Genomic DNA, 17,555 nt, shown 5'->3' with positions numbered 1-17,555 from the left:
GTGGATTTTTATAGGGCAAGAAATGGGGGAACGCATGTGCATTTCAATTTGCACGGAACTCACGTGCATCAGGCTACCATGGCCGTTGCCGTGATGCGTTTGGGCGATCGTTTTTATTGTCATCTGCTTTGTTTTTTTATCATCAAATTTAACTTTTCCGGACAAGGTAATGTTACATTTTAGAAACTTTGACAAAAATTACCCAGATATTTAAATGACAACTTTTCATGCAATGTTACTTTGGTGACGTTTCTTTTGCGTTTCAGTATACTTCCCCAATTTGCCCGCCGTGGAATCTGATAAACGTGGGAGCGTGTTGCCACTTTAAGCCCGATAGGGTGAAGATTGTTGTAAAGATGTAATCCTTGAATAATAAATATAACCCATCTTACTGGTTTGAAATATCATTGTTGTGACTTCATAAGAGCCATTATCCAGTGCATTATGTCTATGTTTTAATATGATACACTTCTTCGCTCAGACAGGACGCCTTCATGGTCGAGTTGTAGAGCGTGTCCCTGGAGTGCAGAAGGTCCGGGGTTCCATCCCTAGCCGAGTCATACCATAAGACGTTAAAAGATGGTACATGATGTTACCTTGCCTCGCGTTCGTCATTGAGGGTGTACAACAACGACTGGTCGGCTGGGAGTTAGAATGCTGTGTCTGTCCACAGACTTTTGCTAGCAAATGTACTTACTTTCTACACATTGGATGTTCCCTGATCTTGTTAAGACAACCCGAGAGAGTTTTCCCGAGCATTAACGCTGCTGCTGTAGTTCATGTCTCTTCTGGAAACATGGACTATGTTGGATGTTATAAAGGTCCACATCAACCTTTACTTGTCTTACAAGCAGGATACGACTTGTCCTTCCCGATTATATACAGACCCTCATTCACCTGGAATATGTCCAGTTGCGGCGTTAGGCGACCCACAAACATAAAAGAGCATTTTAGTGACTTGAGAACAATATGGTGTTTTCGTAATACACGAAACCACGATAATACAATTGTTCTCACAAGACTGCGTCTTACATTGCAAGTGTTCAACGTGATTTACTGCTGATTCCGTGCTTATTGTAGGTGTCTGACACTGCTGGCCTTGCAGACGCATTAATTCAGCAGAAACCTACAGTATTTACACCAAGATTATTGTCGACAATACTCCGACAATGTCCACAAACTCACATATTACATTTACACTTTCCACAAAATTGTTGTGTTAATAATGGATTTGTGATTTATTGTTTTTTGGTTCGTTTGCTGTTGGTATTTTTGTTTTTTTAGGGGTGGGTTGGTGGGTGTGTTGGGTGTGGGGTGGGGGTGGGGGTGGGGGTGGGGGTGGGGGTGGGGGGATAGATGTCGGGTAACAAGAGGTCAAAAACAACCTTTACTGGTCGTCCAGGCAGTACTCTACTGCTCCAGTTCGATTATTTACAGACCACCTTCATAGACCTGGAATATGTCCTATTGTGGCGTTAGACAACCAACAAACGTACAGAACAATCTTGTAAACAGAGAACAATATGCTGTATTAGTGTAGGTGTCTGACATTGCTGACCTTGCAGACATATGTATTCAGCAGAAACCTACAATATTTACACCCACCTACCTACCTACCGACCTACCTACCTACCTACCTATTGTCGATAGTAATCCTTGCACATTTCCGCTCCCACTGGCTGATTCTGTTGGTTCACAGCTTGGCATACAATGACGATTGCACGGACACAGGCAAGAAGGACGACATTGATACGATTTGGTGCCATCTTTTGTCTCTATACAACCTTGGACAGAAACACGACAGAGACACAATGCTGCTTATAGAACCAGACCAGTTCCATCCAGTAAGGCGTAAATAATCTATATGGTTCAAGTGATAAAGGTGATAAATATATCCATGAGGAGACCGACATCAGTTCCAACTCAATGATCTCTTTTAAAAAGTGACAGTTTTGGAAATTACTACTGAATAGTATATATTTATTGTCAAAACCATTCACACACACATGACCAGTGAAGCTAAAAGTCTGAGAATAAAGATCACGCCTTCAGAAATGTATTCTTAGTTGCTTAATAGTTCTGCTTATTCTATTTCGAACCAATGTTTGTAGCACAGGGCAGAGCGGGTATGTTCAGCTGAGTGTATTTCAATAACAGACAAATATATGCGAGCCTTTGGTGATAGTAATAACCTGAGGGCCAAAAGAAAGTATGCTGAGTTGGGTTTATAATGCAGTTGCATATTGAAAGAGCTGTTGTTAAATTTGATAATGTCTATTTAATTAGCACTCGTTGCTGCAACAGATTGAAGAAAGTAAAAAGAAGAGTGATTGAGTATGGTTTTACGCCGCTTTAGCAATGTTGCATCAATATCACGGCTGGGGGCAACATAAATGGGCTTCACACATTGTATCCATATGGAGAATCGAATCGAACTAGGGTCTCCGGCGTGACGGCTTTAACCTGTGGGCTACCCCACCGTTCTGTGTAATAGTGTATTGGTTCAATGGAGATGAGGTGTTTGGAAAAGTTGTAAACGCAAGCTGAACAAAAGTGAAATATATTGATTTTCAAAGATAACACACTGAACATAATATCGGTAGCTTTCGATAAGTTTTTGTTTCCTTTGCTTCTCAGTTTACATAGTTTTTATTCCTAATATATGATATTTACGATACAGAAACGAACGAGGCTAAGAAGATCTTTATCATATCATGTATTTCTTAAAGTAATCAATGTTTACTATTTTTTTTCAATACAGTAACTTTAGAAACCGCGTATCAATACACTGTTTGGGTGGGCAGAACTCACTCACTCACTCACTCACTCACACACACCAAATCACCCAGCCACCCAACCACACACCCACCAACCCGCTCACTCACTCACTCACTCACTCTATACGTTACTGACCAAGAAGCGAAGGAATATAAATTTCACCGTACATTTTATTTTTATATCGTTAGGTCGTCGTGGACTTACAAAACCATTATATACATTCAAGGTCACAAAGGCAAAGAGAAACGTATATGTAATGGGCATGTCAAATTGAACACGTTATACTCAGTAAGATGGCAGGGATTATTTCACCACATAACCGATTCCCAATTAATGTGGTTACATTCACTAATATCCGTCTGGCTGGCCACCCTTTCGTAGATCACAAGCACTGTGCCTCATGTTGTCCTTGACCCGGACTATATTGACAACTGATGTGAGTCCGTAGCCTGTGACATTGTGGCCTTTAGCAATGAGACCATTCACCACTGCCTGCAATGGAATAAGATATGGAATATCGATGACGATAGAATCTAAGGACCGGAACACTGTTGCTCTTAAGAGAAGATAACATCTTAAACGTTAAAATTCCCTGATTCGCCTGGAAACCTGCCTTCAAAGAGTCACCGTCATTATATAGTGGGGGACATCTCACCTGTTGAACTTCCTCAATATACACTGTGACACACATATGCATGTGATAAATCTCACCTGTTGAACGTCCTCCTCAATACACAAAATGACACATATATGCATGTGATAAACTTCACCTGTTGAACGTCCTCCTCAATACACAAAATGACACACATATGCATGTGATAAACCTCACCTGTTGAACGTCCTCCTCAATACACAAAATGACACATATATGCATGTGATAAACTTCACCTGTTGAACGTCCTCCTCAATACACAAAATGACACATATATGCATGTGATAAACCTCACCTGTTGAACGTCCTCCTCAATACACACAGTGACAAACATATGCATGTGATAGACCTCACCTGTTGAACGTCCTCCTCAATACACACAGTGACACACATATGCATGTGATAAACCTCACCTGTTGAACGTCCTCCTCAATACACAAAATGACACATATATGCATGTGATAAACTTCACCTGTTGAACGTCCTCCTCAATACACAAAATGACACATATATGCATGTGATAAACCTCACCTGTTGAACGTCCTCCTCAATACACAAAGTGACACACATATACATGTGATAAACCTCACCTGTTGAACGTCCTCCTCAATACACACAGTGACACACATATGCATGTGATAAACCTCACCTGTTGAACGTCCTCCTCAATACACACAGTGACAAACATATGCATGTGATAGACCTCACCTGTTGAACGTCCTCCTCAATACACACAGTGACACACATATGCATGTGATAAACTTCACCTGTTGAACGTCCTCCTCAATACACAAAGTGACACACATTTGCATGTGATAAACCTCACCTGTTGAACGTCCTCCTCAATACACAAAGTGACACATATATGCATTTGATAAACCTCACCTGTTGAACGTCCTCCTCAATACACACAGTGACACACATATACATGTGATAAACCTCACCTGTTGAACGTCCTCTTCAATACACACAGTGACACACATATGCATGTGATAAACCTCACTTGTTGAACGTCCTCCTCAATACACACAGTGACACACATATGCATGTGATAAACCTCACCTGTTGAACGTCTGCCTCAATACACAAAGTGACACACATATGCATGTGTTGAACGTCCCTCTCAATATATACAGTGACATACATATACATGTGATAAACCTCACCTGTTGAATGTCCTCCTCAATACACACAGTGACACACATATGCATTTGATAAACCTCACCTGTTGAACGTCTGCCTAAATACACACAGTGACACACATATGCATGTGATAAACCTCACCTGTTGATCGTCCTCCTCATACACAATGTAACACACATTTGCATGTGATAAACCTCACCTGTTGAACGTCCTCCTCAATACACACAGTGACACACATATGCATGTGATAAACCTCACCTGTTGATCGTCCTCCTCATACACAATGTAACACACATTTGCATGTGATAAACCTCACCTGTTGAACGTCTGCCTCAATACACACAGTGACACACATATGCATGTGATAAACCTCACCTTTGGAAAGCCATCTTCAACTGATAATGTGGACGGCAAAAGCTGGTGATGAAGACGTTTCTGGTCCAGGGCTTCTCCGGCACTCAGCCCAAACTTAATGGTATGTAGGGTTACCTATACAGAAACAAACGTGAAGACGGGTGCATCTGAAATATATTCAGTCAGTGACACGTCATGATTGATGTGCATCAATGTTCTGCAGTGTCACAAAATTGTTTAGGTGTATGTGCAACATATTCCGTCAGTGATTTAACTTCTTTCAGTGGCATTTAGAAGTTGGTGTGATGAAGTAAGACAAGTTCTATGGATGAACATCTTCTTTATAACAATTAGTGCGACGTTTCGGTGTAGATCCTGACACCTTTCTCAAGCAAGTGATGTCACTTGCTTGAGAAAGGTGTTAGGATCTACACCGAAACGTCGCACTTATTGTAATAAAGAAGTTGTTCATCCTTTGTGATTTAACATCGTTAATTATCATGTGCACACCAATCATCAGTGATAACCTTCGCGTTAACTGACTATAAAATTCTGGAGTTACATAATGGCTGGACCAACGAGTCACTGCATAGTCCAATCAAGAGCGCTGAACGAACCAGACGTCCGGTTCGTAAATAACATGGACTTTAACATGCAGATTCCAGGCTTTGCAAAGCACGTGTCCCGCCAACTCGGCATCGACAGATGTTTTGCAATTCTTCATGTTTTCAATCAAGCTGCTCAAATGATTTGATGCACTTCGCAAAGGAAGACCCGTTTTTTTACAATATAAATCTTGATTATCGATGAGATTGTTTTGACGGGCGTCGCCATTTTGTACAATATATTTTGCCAAACTAACATTAATGTCAACATAAAGCGAGTGACTGAATGTTTGAGATTAAATCTTCCCTCTTGCTACTGCCAAGCTAGGATCTGAACACATCCCATTACGGGTCACGTCGGGACGCCCTCCCTTCTACCAATCAAAACGGCGCTTACTAGACAGTCGGAATGTATTTCAAAGCCCAGTCCGGAATGAGGTGAGGTGAGATGAAATTGGGATTAACGTCGCCTTCAACATTATTGCACTTATATGGCTACGTGCATGTGAGCGTGTGTGTGTGTGTGTGTGTGTGTGTGTGTGCGTGTGTGTGTGTGTGTGTGTGTGCGTGTGTGTGTGTGTGTGTGTGTGTGTGTGTGTGTGTGTGTGTGTGTGTGTGTGTGTGTGTGTGTGTGTGTGTGTGTGTGCGTGCGTGAATGGGTGATGTCAAGATTTGGTAACCATGCCCCCATATGGTATTATAGTTTCAAGCCTGATTACACGTTTGCATGATTTTAGGTCTAAATCTGTAATGATGATTCGTGTTTTGCTTGTGGCGGTGTACTTCAACATACCAATGCTGCAGCTGTTGTAATCTTTGGGCCACCAGCTCCTCCCAAAACCAAGATGACGTCACCGGAGTTATCTACCACAACAGTAGGACACATTGACGACAGAGGGCGCTTTCTGGGTTTGATATAATTGGCGGGTGATGCTGGCACACCGTACACGTTGACAGTACCGGGTGTCGAGAAGTCGTCCATTTCATTGTTATAAATTATTCCTGTTGTCTTACCAAGAACTTTCGATCCAAAACTGAATAGGAAAGAAGTTGTAACATACATTATACATATGAATAATAAATGTCCTTTAATCTTTTAAACAGAACCTCAGAAAAATCAGATACAATAAGTTATCAGTATAAGAAAACATATACAGTCACACATCGTTATGTCGAACTTTGACGTGTCGAACTTACGGTAGTCTCGAAGTAAAACAGTCCCTGCTCGTTCCTTCGTCGATCAGTGATACCCCCAGCGTTCGCCAAAGGGGTAAAAATATGTTTTTCACCATTGTTTGCCTTACATCTTAAAACTGATCGATGTCAAGTTGGACTCACAAGTAATTTATGGTTGATGTTATCGCAACGGCGTTTCCCTCCGCATCTACAACAGAGAGGTGCGTGGTTCCTTGGTCTAGCGCACTGGAGAAGGTAGCACCATAGTACTTGGCGTCGTGAGTTGCTGCGTCATCAATCTTGGCCCGGGTAGAATCTCCAAATTCCCGAGATGTCATGTTTTTCATCAACTTAAACACGATCACAAACACAGATGACATTAAAGAGGCATTCCAGTCGGAATTACATGCAGGTGAATTGCCATTTTCGCATGTTTGTTTGGCCATAACGGGCGACTAATGGGATCGGGTGGTCAGACTCACTGACTTGTTATATGCACGTCATCGTATCCAAATTATGTAGTTCGATACTCATGAATGGAATGTCTGGTCCAGATTCGATTATGTACAGACCGCCGTCATATAGCTGGGATATTGCTGAGTGCGACGTTAAACAAGAAACAAACAAACTTACATCTGCCACGTCTTCAAAATCTTCATCACCAAGTTCTGATCTTTTGGCATATGCGAACTTGAAAGCCTCCACTATTCTGTGGTATGTCAGTATGCTGTTGTCATCATTCGAGACACTTTCACTCGTGAAGTTGTACCCTGCAAATGTAACTTGATATATACACACTGGGGCACGATGCCAGCTAACAATATTACATGTTACAGGCATTCATGAAGTGCAGACCATTTAATAGGTGACCATCATCTAAATTCATGTCACGCCTAAAGTACACCTTTTGAACAGGATTGACATATCATGCTACTAAAACATCATCGTATTCAATGTATAAAACTATTTTTTAACACAGGAGTACCCCAATAGCATATCAGTCAGAAATCTAAAGTGGCCCTGGCTCTGTTTTGATGTTTTTGTTTCTATTTCGATGTTTTTTTCAGATCAATTGCATTTAGAAACTGGTAGACATGTTAATATACCAAAAAGTGGTCGATTATGTATATGTTGTAATTCTTTATATATTAAGGATGAATATCTTTTCCTACTAGTTTGCTATGCACTATAACAGTTACGTACAAAATATATACAAGACACCTTTAGCCTTCCTCTTACTAAGCGGTACTTGATTTCAAAATCTAGCTATGCATCTTTATCGTGATAACACCTACGTTAAACAATTGTATGTATGTATGTATGTGTGTGTGTGTGTGTGTGTGCGTGCGTGCGTGCGTGCGTGCGTGCGTGCGTGCGTGCGTGCGCGCGTGCATGCATGCATGCATGCATGTATGTATGTATGTATGTACGTATGTACGTATGTATGTATGTGGGTGGTTGGATGGGTGGGTAGGTGGGTAGGTGGGTAGGTGGGAAGGTGGGAAGGTGGGTAGGTGGGTAGGTGGGAGGGTGGGTAGGTTGGAGGTGGGTAGGTGGGAAGGTGGGAAGGTGGGTAGGTGGGTAGGTGGGTAGGTGGCCAGGCGGGAAGGTAGGAAGGTGGGTAGTTGGGTAGGTGGGTAGGTGGGAAGGTGGGTAGGTGGGAAGGTGGGAAGGTGGGACGGTGGGTAGGTGGGTAGGCCGGTAGGTGGGAAGGTGGGTAGGTGGGAAGGTGGGTAGGTGTGAAGGTGGGAAGGTGGTTGGGTAGGTTGGTAGGTAGGTAGGTGGGAAGGTGGGTAGGTGGGAAGGTGGGTAGGTGGGAAGGTGGGAAGGTGGGAAGGTGGGAAGGTGGGTAGGAGGGTGGGTAGGTAAGTAGTTGGGAAGGTGGGTAGGTGGGTAGGTGGGTAGGTAGGTAGGTGGGTAGGTGGGTAGGTGGGAAGGTGGGTAGGTAGGTAGGTAGGTAGGTGGGTAGGTGGGTAGGTGGGAAGGTGGGAAGGTGGGTAGGTAGGTAGGTGGGTAGGTGGGTAGGTGGGAAGGTGGGTAGGTAGGTAGGTAGGTAGGTGGGTAGGTAGGTAGGTGGGTAGGTAGGTAGGTGGGAAGGTGGGTAGGTAGGTAGGTGGGTAGGTGGGAAGGTGGGAAGGTGGGTAGTTGGGTAGTTGGGTAGGTGGGAAGGTGGGTAGGTGGGAAGGTTGGAAGGTGGGACGGTGGGTAGGTGGGTAGGTGGGAAGGTGGGTAGGTGTGAAGGTGGGTAGGTGTGAAGGTGTGAAGGTGGGTGGGTACGTGGGTAGGTAGGTAGGTGGGTAAGTGGGTAGGAAGGTGGGTGGGTGGGTGGGTGGGTAGGTAGGCAGGTAGGTAGGTAGGTAGGTAGGTGGGTAGGTGGGTAGGTGGGAAGGTGGGAAGGTGGGTAGTTTGGTAGGTGGGAAGGTGGGTAGGTGGGAAGGTTGGAAGGTGGGACGGTGGGTAGGTGGGTAGGTGGGAAGGTGGGTAGGTGTGAAGATGGGTAGGTGTGAAGGTGTGAAGGTGGGTGGGTAGGTGGGTAGGTAGGTAGGTGGGTAAGTGGGTAGGTGGGTGGGTGGGTTGGTGGGTGGGTAGGTAGGCAGGTAGGTAGGTAGGTAGGTAGGTAGGTAGGTAGGTGGGTGGTGGGTAGGTAAGTAGGTAGGTCGGTAGGTAGGAAGGTGGGTGGGTAGGTGGGTGGGTAGGTAGGTAGGTAGGTAGGTAGGTAGGTAGGTAGGTAGGTAGGTAGGTAGGTAGGTAGGTGGGCGGGTGGGTGGGTGGGTGGGTAGGTAGGTAGGTAGGTAGGTAGGTAGGTAGGTGGGTAGGTGGGAAGGTGGGTAGGTAGGTAAGTAGGTAGGTGGGTAGGTGGGTGGGTGGGTGGGTAGGTAGGTAGGTAGGTAGGTGGGTAGGTGGGAAGGTGGGTAGGTAGGTAGGTAGCTAGGTGGGTAGGTAGGTGGGTAGGTGGGTAGGTAGGTAGGTAGGTAGGTAGGTAGGTAGGTAGGTAGGTGGGTAGGTGGGAAGGTGGGTAGGTAGGTAGGTAGGTAGGTGGGTAGGTAGGTAGGTAGGTAGGTGGGTAGGTGGGAAGGTGGGTAGGTAGGTAGGTAGCTAGGTGGGTAGGTAGGTAGGTAGGTAGGTAGGTAGGTAGGTAGGTAGGTAGGTAGGTGGGTAGGTAGGTAGGTAGGTAGGTAGGTCGGTAGGTAGGTAGGTGGGTGGGTGGGTAGGTAGGTAGGTAGGTAGGTAGGTGGATGGGTGGGTAGGTAGGTAGGTAGGTAGGTAGGGGTGGGTAGGTAGGTAGGTAGGAAGGTAGGTAGGTAGGTATGTAGGTAGGTAGGTGGGTGGGTGGGTAGGTAGGTAGGTAGCTAGGTGGGTAGGTAGGTGGGTAGGTGGGTAGGTACGTAGGTAGGTAGGTAGGTAGGTAGGTAGGTAGGTCGGTAGGTAGGTAGGTGGGTGGGTGGGTGGGTAGGTAGGTAGGTAGGTAGGTAGGTAGGTGGGTGGGTGGGTGGGTAGGTAGGTAGGTAGGTAGGTAGGGGGTGGGTAGGTAGATAGGTAGGAAGGTAGGTAGGTAGGTAGGTAGGTAGGTGGGTGGGTAGGTAGGTAGGTAGGTAGGTAGGAAGGTGGGTGGGTAGGTGGATGGGTAGGTAGGTAGGTAGGTAGGTAGGTAGGTGGGCGGGTGGGTGGATGGGTGGGTAGGTAGGTAGGTAGGTAGGTCGGTAGGTGGGTAGGTGGGAAGGTGGGTAGGTAGGTAGGTAGGTAGGTGGGTAGGTGGGTGGGTGGGTGGGTAGGTAGGTAGGTAGGTAGGTGGGTAGGTGGGAAGGTGGGTAGGTAGGTAGGTAGCTAGGTGGGTAGGTAGGTAGGTAGGTGGGTAGGTAGGTAGGTAGGTAGGTAGGTGGGTGGGTAGGTAGGTAGGTAGGTAGGTAGGTCGGTAGGTAGGTAGGTGGGTGGGTGTCAGTTAATGAAAACATCCTGCCTCTACCATAAACTCCAACTGGGTGGTGGCCTTTCTTTTGTGATAAGTGTCACTGTTTCATTGTGTTTCATATTGGAACAGCTTAACCTACTGATGACTAAATGTGAATAGTTTGACTGAAAGGGCTTACAATCGGTCGAAGCAGCACCTCGCTATGTTTCTTGAGAGAGCTTTTTACTGCTAAATCGTGTATGTACGATTACCAATCACAAACTAATTCTTTTTGACTAGCAATAATGGTTCGCGTTATTGTACATATTGTGGCTGGTGCTACGTTAAAACAGTTCATGCTTTCCCTTTTCGGGAGCACCTGGTGTCATCACTGATATTTAGTGATCTTTTATATAATTTTCACCAATAGTTTGCCTTTTAAAACCAGTTTCGGCAGATAATGGAGACTGATTATTTTCTGGCGTTTTGTAAATATCCTTTTGCTCAAGGACGGTATCGCGTTCTACTTGACTGTTCATTCTACTTCCCATTGAGGTGAAAATATGCCCAGGCCATACCGTCTAGGGCATTGAGGACAAGGCCATACAGACTAAGACATTGGAGACCAGGCCATACCGTCTAGGGCATTGAAGACAAGGCAATACAGACTAAGACATTGGAGACCAGGCCATACCTTCTAGGACATTCAGGGTAAGGCCATACCTTCTAGGACATTGGAGACCAGGCCATACCGTTTAGGACATTGGGGACAAGGCAATACCGTCTTGGACATTAGGGACAAGGCAATACCGTCTTGGACATTGAGGACAAGGCCATACCGTCTAGGACATTGGAGACCAGGCCATACTGTCTAGGACATTGGAGACCAGGCCATACCGTCTTCGACATTGGGGACAAGACCATACCGTCTTCGACATTGGTGACACGGCTATACCGTCTAGGACATTGAGGACAAGGCCATACCGTCCAGGACATGGAGACCAGGCCATACCGTCTAGGACATTGGGGACATGGCCATACCGTCTAGGACATTAAGGGTAAGACAATACCTTCTAGGACATTGGGGACAAGGCCATACCGTCTTGGACATTGGAGACCAGGCCATACCGTCTAGGACATTGAGGACAAGGCCACACCGTCTAGGACATTGGAGACCAGGCCATACCGTCTAGGACATTGGAGACCAAGCCATACCGTCTAGGACATTGAGGACAAGGCCATGCCGTCTAGGACGTTGGGGACAAGGCAATACCGTCTTGGACATTGAGAACAAGGCATTACCATCTAGGACATTGAGGACAAGGCCATACCGTCTAGGACATTGGAGACCAGGCCATACCGTTTAGGACATTGGAGACCAGGCCATACCGTCTAGGACATTGGGGACAAGGCAATACCGTCTTGGACATTGGAGACCAGGCCATACCGTCTAGGACATTGGGGACATGCAATACCGTCTTGGACATATGTGACAAGGCTATACCATCTAGGACATTGAGGACAAGGCCATACCGTCTAGGACATTGGAGACCAGGCCATACCGTCTAGGACATTGGGGACAAGGCAATACCGTCTAGGACATTAAGGGTAAGACCATACCATCTAGGACATTGGAGACCAGGCCATACCGTCTTGGACATTGGAGACCAGGCCATACCGTCTAGGACATTGGGGACAAGGCCATACAGTCTAGGACATTGGAGACCAGGCCATACCTTCTAGGACATTGGAGACCAGGCAATACCGTCTAGAACATTGAGGACAAGGCAATACCGTCTTGGACATTGAGGACAAGGGCATACCGTCTAGGACATTGAGGGTAAGGCTATACCTTCTAGGACATTGGGAACCAGGCCATACCGTCTTGGACATTGGTGAAAAAGCAATACCGTCTTGGACATTGGTGACAAGGCAATACCGTTTAGGACATTGAGGACAAGGCAATACCGTCTAGGACATTGGAGACCAGGCCATATCGTCTAGGACATTGGGGACCAGGCCATACCGTCTTGGACATTGGGGACAAGGCCATACCTTCTAGGACATTGGAGACCAGGCCATATCGTCTAGGACATTGGGGACCAGGCCATACCGTCTTGGACATTGGGGACAAGGCCATACCTTCTAGGACATTGGAGACCAGGCCATACCTTCTAGGACATTAGAGACCAGGCCATACCGTCTAGGGCATTGAGGACAAGGCCATACCGTCTAGGACATTGGGGGCAAGGCAATACCGTCTTGGACATTGGAGACCAGGCCATACCGTCTAGGACATTGGAGACCAGGCCATACCGTCTAGGACATTGGGGACAAGGCCATACCGTCTAGGACATTGAGGGTAAGGCCATACCGTCTAGGACATTGGGGACAAGGCTATACCGTCTAGGGCATTGAGGGTAATGCCATACCTTCTAGGACATTGAGGACAATGCAATGCCGTCTAGGACATTGAGGACAAGGCCATACAGTCTATGACATTGAGGACAAGGGCACACTGTCTAGAACATTGAGGGCAAGGACATACAGTCTAGGACATTGAGGATGTATGGATACACAGGCAAAGCCGCCTAAGACATCAAGTGCATGGTCATACAGTCTAAGACATTTAGGGTAAGGCCACATAGTCTAGGACATTGAGGGTAAGGCCATACTGTGTAGGACATTAAGGGTAAGGCCATACCGTCTAGGAGATTAAAGGCAAGGCAATACCGTCTAGGACATTGTGTGCAAGGCCATACAGCCTAAGACATTAAAGGCAAGGCCATACCGTCAAGAACGTTGAGGTAAGGCCATACCGTATAAGACATTGAGGGCAAGGCCATTCAGTCTAGGACATTAAAGGCAAGGCCATACAGTCAAGGACATTGAGTGCAAGGCCATACAGTCTAGGACATTAAAGGCAAGGCCATACCGTCTAGGACATTGAGGATGTATGCATACACAGCTCCACTTCCTGGTGCGGGCATTGAGTGCACTGTGTTGCCATCTCTCAGGGTGAAGGTAACTGGTGTTCGCCATGAGGCCGTATACCCACTTAGGTCTTCTTTTGATACGATGCCACCTGGAATGAACCACAGTTGAGAGAGATCGGACTTGTTATGGTTTTAGCCTACTCAGAGATAACAAACGACACATTAACATTGATGCCCTGGAATACATCCTTCACCATTCTCCTCCATCACACCATTCAACACCATTCACCATTCTCCTCCATCTTATCAAACAACACCATTCACCAGTCTCCTCCATCACACCATTCAACACCTCTCAACATTCTCCACCATCAGACCATTCAATACCTCTCACCATTCACCTCCATCACACCATTCAACACCACAAACTATTCTTCTCCATCACACCATTCAACAACACTCACAACTCTCCTCCATCACACCATTCAACCCCTCTCACCATTCTCCTCCATCTCATCATTCAACACCACAAACAATTCTTCTCCATCACACCATTCAACAACACTCAACTCTCTCCCCAATCACGCCATTCAACACCACTCACCCTTCTCCTCCATCAAACCATTGAACAACACTCATCACGTTCCTCCGCCACACAATTCAAGACCATTTTCCTACATCTCACCATTCAACACCATTCTCCTCAATCACACCATTCAACAACATTCTCCTCCATCTCACCATTCAACAACACTCAACACTCTCCCCATCACATTATTCAACATCACCCACCATTCTCCTCCATCTCACCATTCAACACCTTTCTCCTTGACCTCATCTTTCAACACCTCTGACCATTCTCCTCAATCACACCATTTAATACCATTTTCCTCCATCACACCATTCAACAACATTCAACACTCTCCCCATCACATCATTCATCATCACCCCTCATTTTCCTCCATCTCACCATTCAACACCATTTTCCTCCATCTCACCATTCAACACCTTTCTCCTCCACCTCATCTTTCAACACCTCTGACTATTCTCCTCCATCTCACCATTCAACACCATTCTCCTCTATCGCACCTTTCAACACCATTCTCCTCCATCACATTTTCAACACCATTCTCCTCCATCACACCTTTCAACACCATTCTCCTCCATCGCACCTTCCAACACCATTCTCCTCCATCACACCTTTCAACACCATTCTCCTCCATCACACCATTCAACACCACCCACCATTCACCTCTATCTCACCTATCTTCTCCCCTACCCAGCCCATTCAACAACACCCACCATTTTCCTTTATCTCAGTCACTATGGCATCAGTCAGGCTGCCGTTATAGAAGGCCGAGGCCCCTTCAGTAGCGACAGTCTCCAGGGTGTCTGCGAGTTTTGGATACTTCACCGTGTCTCCAGCCTTCACCATGGCACCAGTCGTATGGTTGAAGTACATTCTGGTGTGGAGTAATAAAACAGTTACAAAGTAATACAATAAAACGTTGACATATTCAGATGTAGGGTGGAAGTACATTCTGGTGTGGAGTAATAAAACAGTTACAAAGTAATACAATAAAACGTTGACATATTCAGATGTAGGGTGGAAGTACATTCTGGTGTGGAGTAATAAAACAGTTATGCAGTAATACATAAAACGTTGACATATTCAGATGTAGGGTGGAAGTACATTCTGGTATGGAGTAATAAAACAGTTTCGCAGTAGTACAATAAAACTTTGACATATTCAGATGTAGGGTGGAAGTCGATCTAGTATGGAATGATATACAAGCTACACAGTAAGACAATAAAACGTTGACATATTCAGATGTAGGGTGGAAGTCGATCTAGTATGGAATGATAAAACGGCTACACAGTAATACAATAAAACGTTGACATATTCAGATGTAGGGTGGAAGTCGATCTAGTATGGAATGATAAAACAGCTACACAGTAAGACAATAAAACGTTGACATATTCAGATGTAGGTTTGAAGTTCATTCTGGTATACGTGAGGTGAAATTGGGTTTAACGTCGCGTCCAAGATTATTGCACCTATATAGCGACGTGCATGCACGTGTGTGTGTGTGTGTGGCTGTTTGTACTAGTCCGGACTGATGCCGATTTATAGTGCTAGCTCAATGAGATACCATGCCGCAGTTTAACATGAATACCCCACTCAGACACAGTATACTGACTCCGAGCCGACCAGTCCTTGTTTTGGCCCCTTAATGCCGAGCGCCAGACAGGGTACAACAACAAGTACCATATTTTAACGTCTTTTGGTATGACGCGGCCGGGAATCGAACGCCGGACCTTCCGCTCTCCGGGCGGACGCTCTACCACAAGACAACAGAGGCGGCCATTCTGGTACAGAATAATAAAACAGTTATGCACCAATAGAACAAAACATTGATATATTGATATGTACAAATTGTTAATGCGTTACACTAGCTGTCATGACATACTGATAATCGCTCGTGCCCATCTGACCCAAATTTTGTTTGCTGTTAACAGCCGCATTCAGCAACATTCGATTTACGTGAAGGCGGTCTGTCCATGCCGTTAGGTTATTCAGTTAGACGTACTCACATAACTCACCGAGTCATACCAACCAAAATATTTGTGGTCTCGAACGACAAGCATAGGTTGATTCGGCCCTTAAATTCGAGCCAGGAGTTCTCATATCGTTTTGTTGTACAGGTCACAAGCATGACTGCAACTATATTTTAGGCAACAAAGAAACACGTTGTGCTTACGTGAATGATCCGTTTCGAAGTAGGTCGACGGATCTGGATATTCCATAAGCCGTTGCCTTGGTTAACTTCACTCCTTCTCTGCACATCTTGATTGTTGGCTCAAAGAGATATTTCCACGGTAGTTTACCAAATCTCTGGTGGGCCTCCCAATACCCCATTAGTTCCCCCGGCACAGCAATAGCAAGGCCACCTGAAATTGAATATTGTGTCACATAATTATTATCGCTATGGCTCATGATACAGAGACTATTGGTGATGTAATGCATGACGTCACAGTAGATGACGTCACATCAAGACCGAACACTGTTGACGCCATGTTGACACTTTCAGCCTGCTACATGGTTTTAAATATTTGAGAAACATCCTGATTATCATTCCACGTTTGTCAGTACCGTATATATAGAGACATGCATCACTCACTCACTCACTCACTCACTCAGATAACTTCTCAGTCCCTCCCTCACTCCCTCACTCCCTCCCTCCCTCCCTCCCTCACTCACTCACTCACTCACTCACTCGTTCACTCACTCACTCACTCACTCACTCACTTACCCACTAACTCACTCACTCACTCACTCACTCACTCACCCCTCTCCCAATTCCATAAAAATATATTAACATTTGGCAAGAAATACTATAGAAAATACCAGTATTTCATTCACCAAAAAATCCAAAATCGAAATATTTTCATCGTCGTAGATTATTTCGCGTTGCCGCATGTGCAGCCTCACTTGTGACTGACAACAACTTGTGCTTCTGTTATAGTGATTTTACCTGCGCTTCGGAGTGAAAATTGATATTTCATTGAAGAATGATTATGGTTTAGATGCAGAAATGTCCGGAAGGTGTTGTTAAACGATCTGGATATTTCTTGTACTACCATAAGACGACACTTTCCCTTTCCTGTCCCTAATAAAGAAATGTGTGAATAGTATTCATGGTGTCCCCGTCGGGATGTCACTCACTCACTCACTCACTCACTCACTCACTCACTCACTCACTCACTCAAATGCCAACTCACTCACTCACTCACTTGTTGCTCACAAGGCCAGTTGATATACAAGAAACATTAAAAGGTGATGTTTACAAAGTATGACAAGAGATAACGGAACTACATTTCATGGGTCATCCCCGAGTAGAACAATTCTACTGCACTTTGGTCACTGTATTCCAATGTAATTGGTAAAGTAGGTATGTCCGTCACAGCAAAATTGGCATCCTTTACAATGAATCTTCCAAACAGGAATTCATAAGAAATGA

At 45.3% G+C, this 17,555-nt stretch overlaps 1 protein-coding gene across 1 annotated transcript; it reads right to left on the bottom strand.

The window, feature by feature from the left end:
• Positions 1–2,930: 2,930 nt before the first annotated feature.
• Positions 2,931–16,531, bottom strand: LOC125374119 (glutathione hydrolase 1 proenzyme-like). Its single transcript, XM_048384905.1, has 8 exons — positions 16,296–16,531; positions 14,836–14,996; positions 13,533–13,682; positions 7,342–7,478; positions 6,871–7,058; positions 6,326–6,566; positions 4,949–5,062; positions 2,931–3,270 (listed from the first exon to the last, which is right to left on the bottom strand). The coding sequence occupies exons 1-8, from the start codon at positions 16,529–16,531 to the stop codon at positions 3,127–3,129; spliced, it is 1,371 nt and encodes a 456-aa protein (XP_048240862.1). The 3' UTR covers positions 2,931–3,126.
• Between the last annotated feature and the right edge of the window lie 1,024 nt (positions 16,532–17,555).

Source organism: Haliotis rufescens, unplaced genomic scaffold, assembly GCF_023055435.1.
Source record: "Haliotis rufescens isolate VD_foot unplaced genomic scaffold, xgHalRufe1.0.p SCAF_511, whole genome shotgun sequence".
Classification (NCBI taxonomy): Eukaryota; Metazoa; Mollusca; class Gastropoda; order Lepetellida; family Haliotidae; genus Haliotis; species Haliotis rufescens.
The sequence above is the reverse complement of the archived record's forward strand: the minus strand, read 5'-3'. Positions and strand labels throughout refer to the sequence as shown.

Coding starts and splice junctions, on each gene's coding strand:
- LOC125374119 (XM_048384905.1), bottom strand. CDS start 16,531: ATGAGCCATAGCGATAATAATTATGTGACACAATATTCAATTTCAGGT. Junction 13,683..14,835: donor GACTGAGATAAAGGAAAATG/GTGGGTGTTGTT, acceptor GGTTCATTCCAG/GTGGCATCGTATCAAAAGAA. Junction 5,063..6,325: donor TTACAACAGCTGCAGCATTG/GTATGTTGAAGT, acceptor GTTTCTGTATAG/GTAACCCTACATACCATTAA.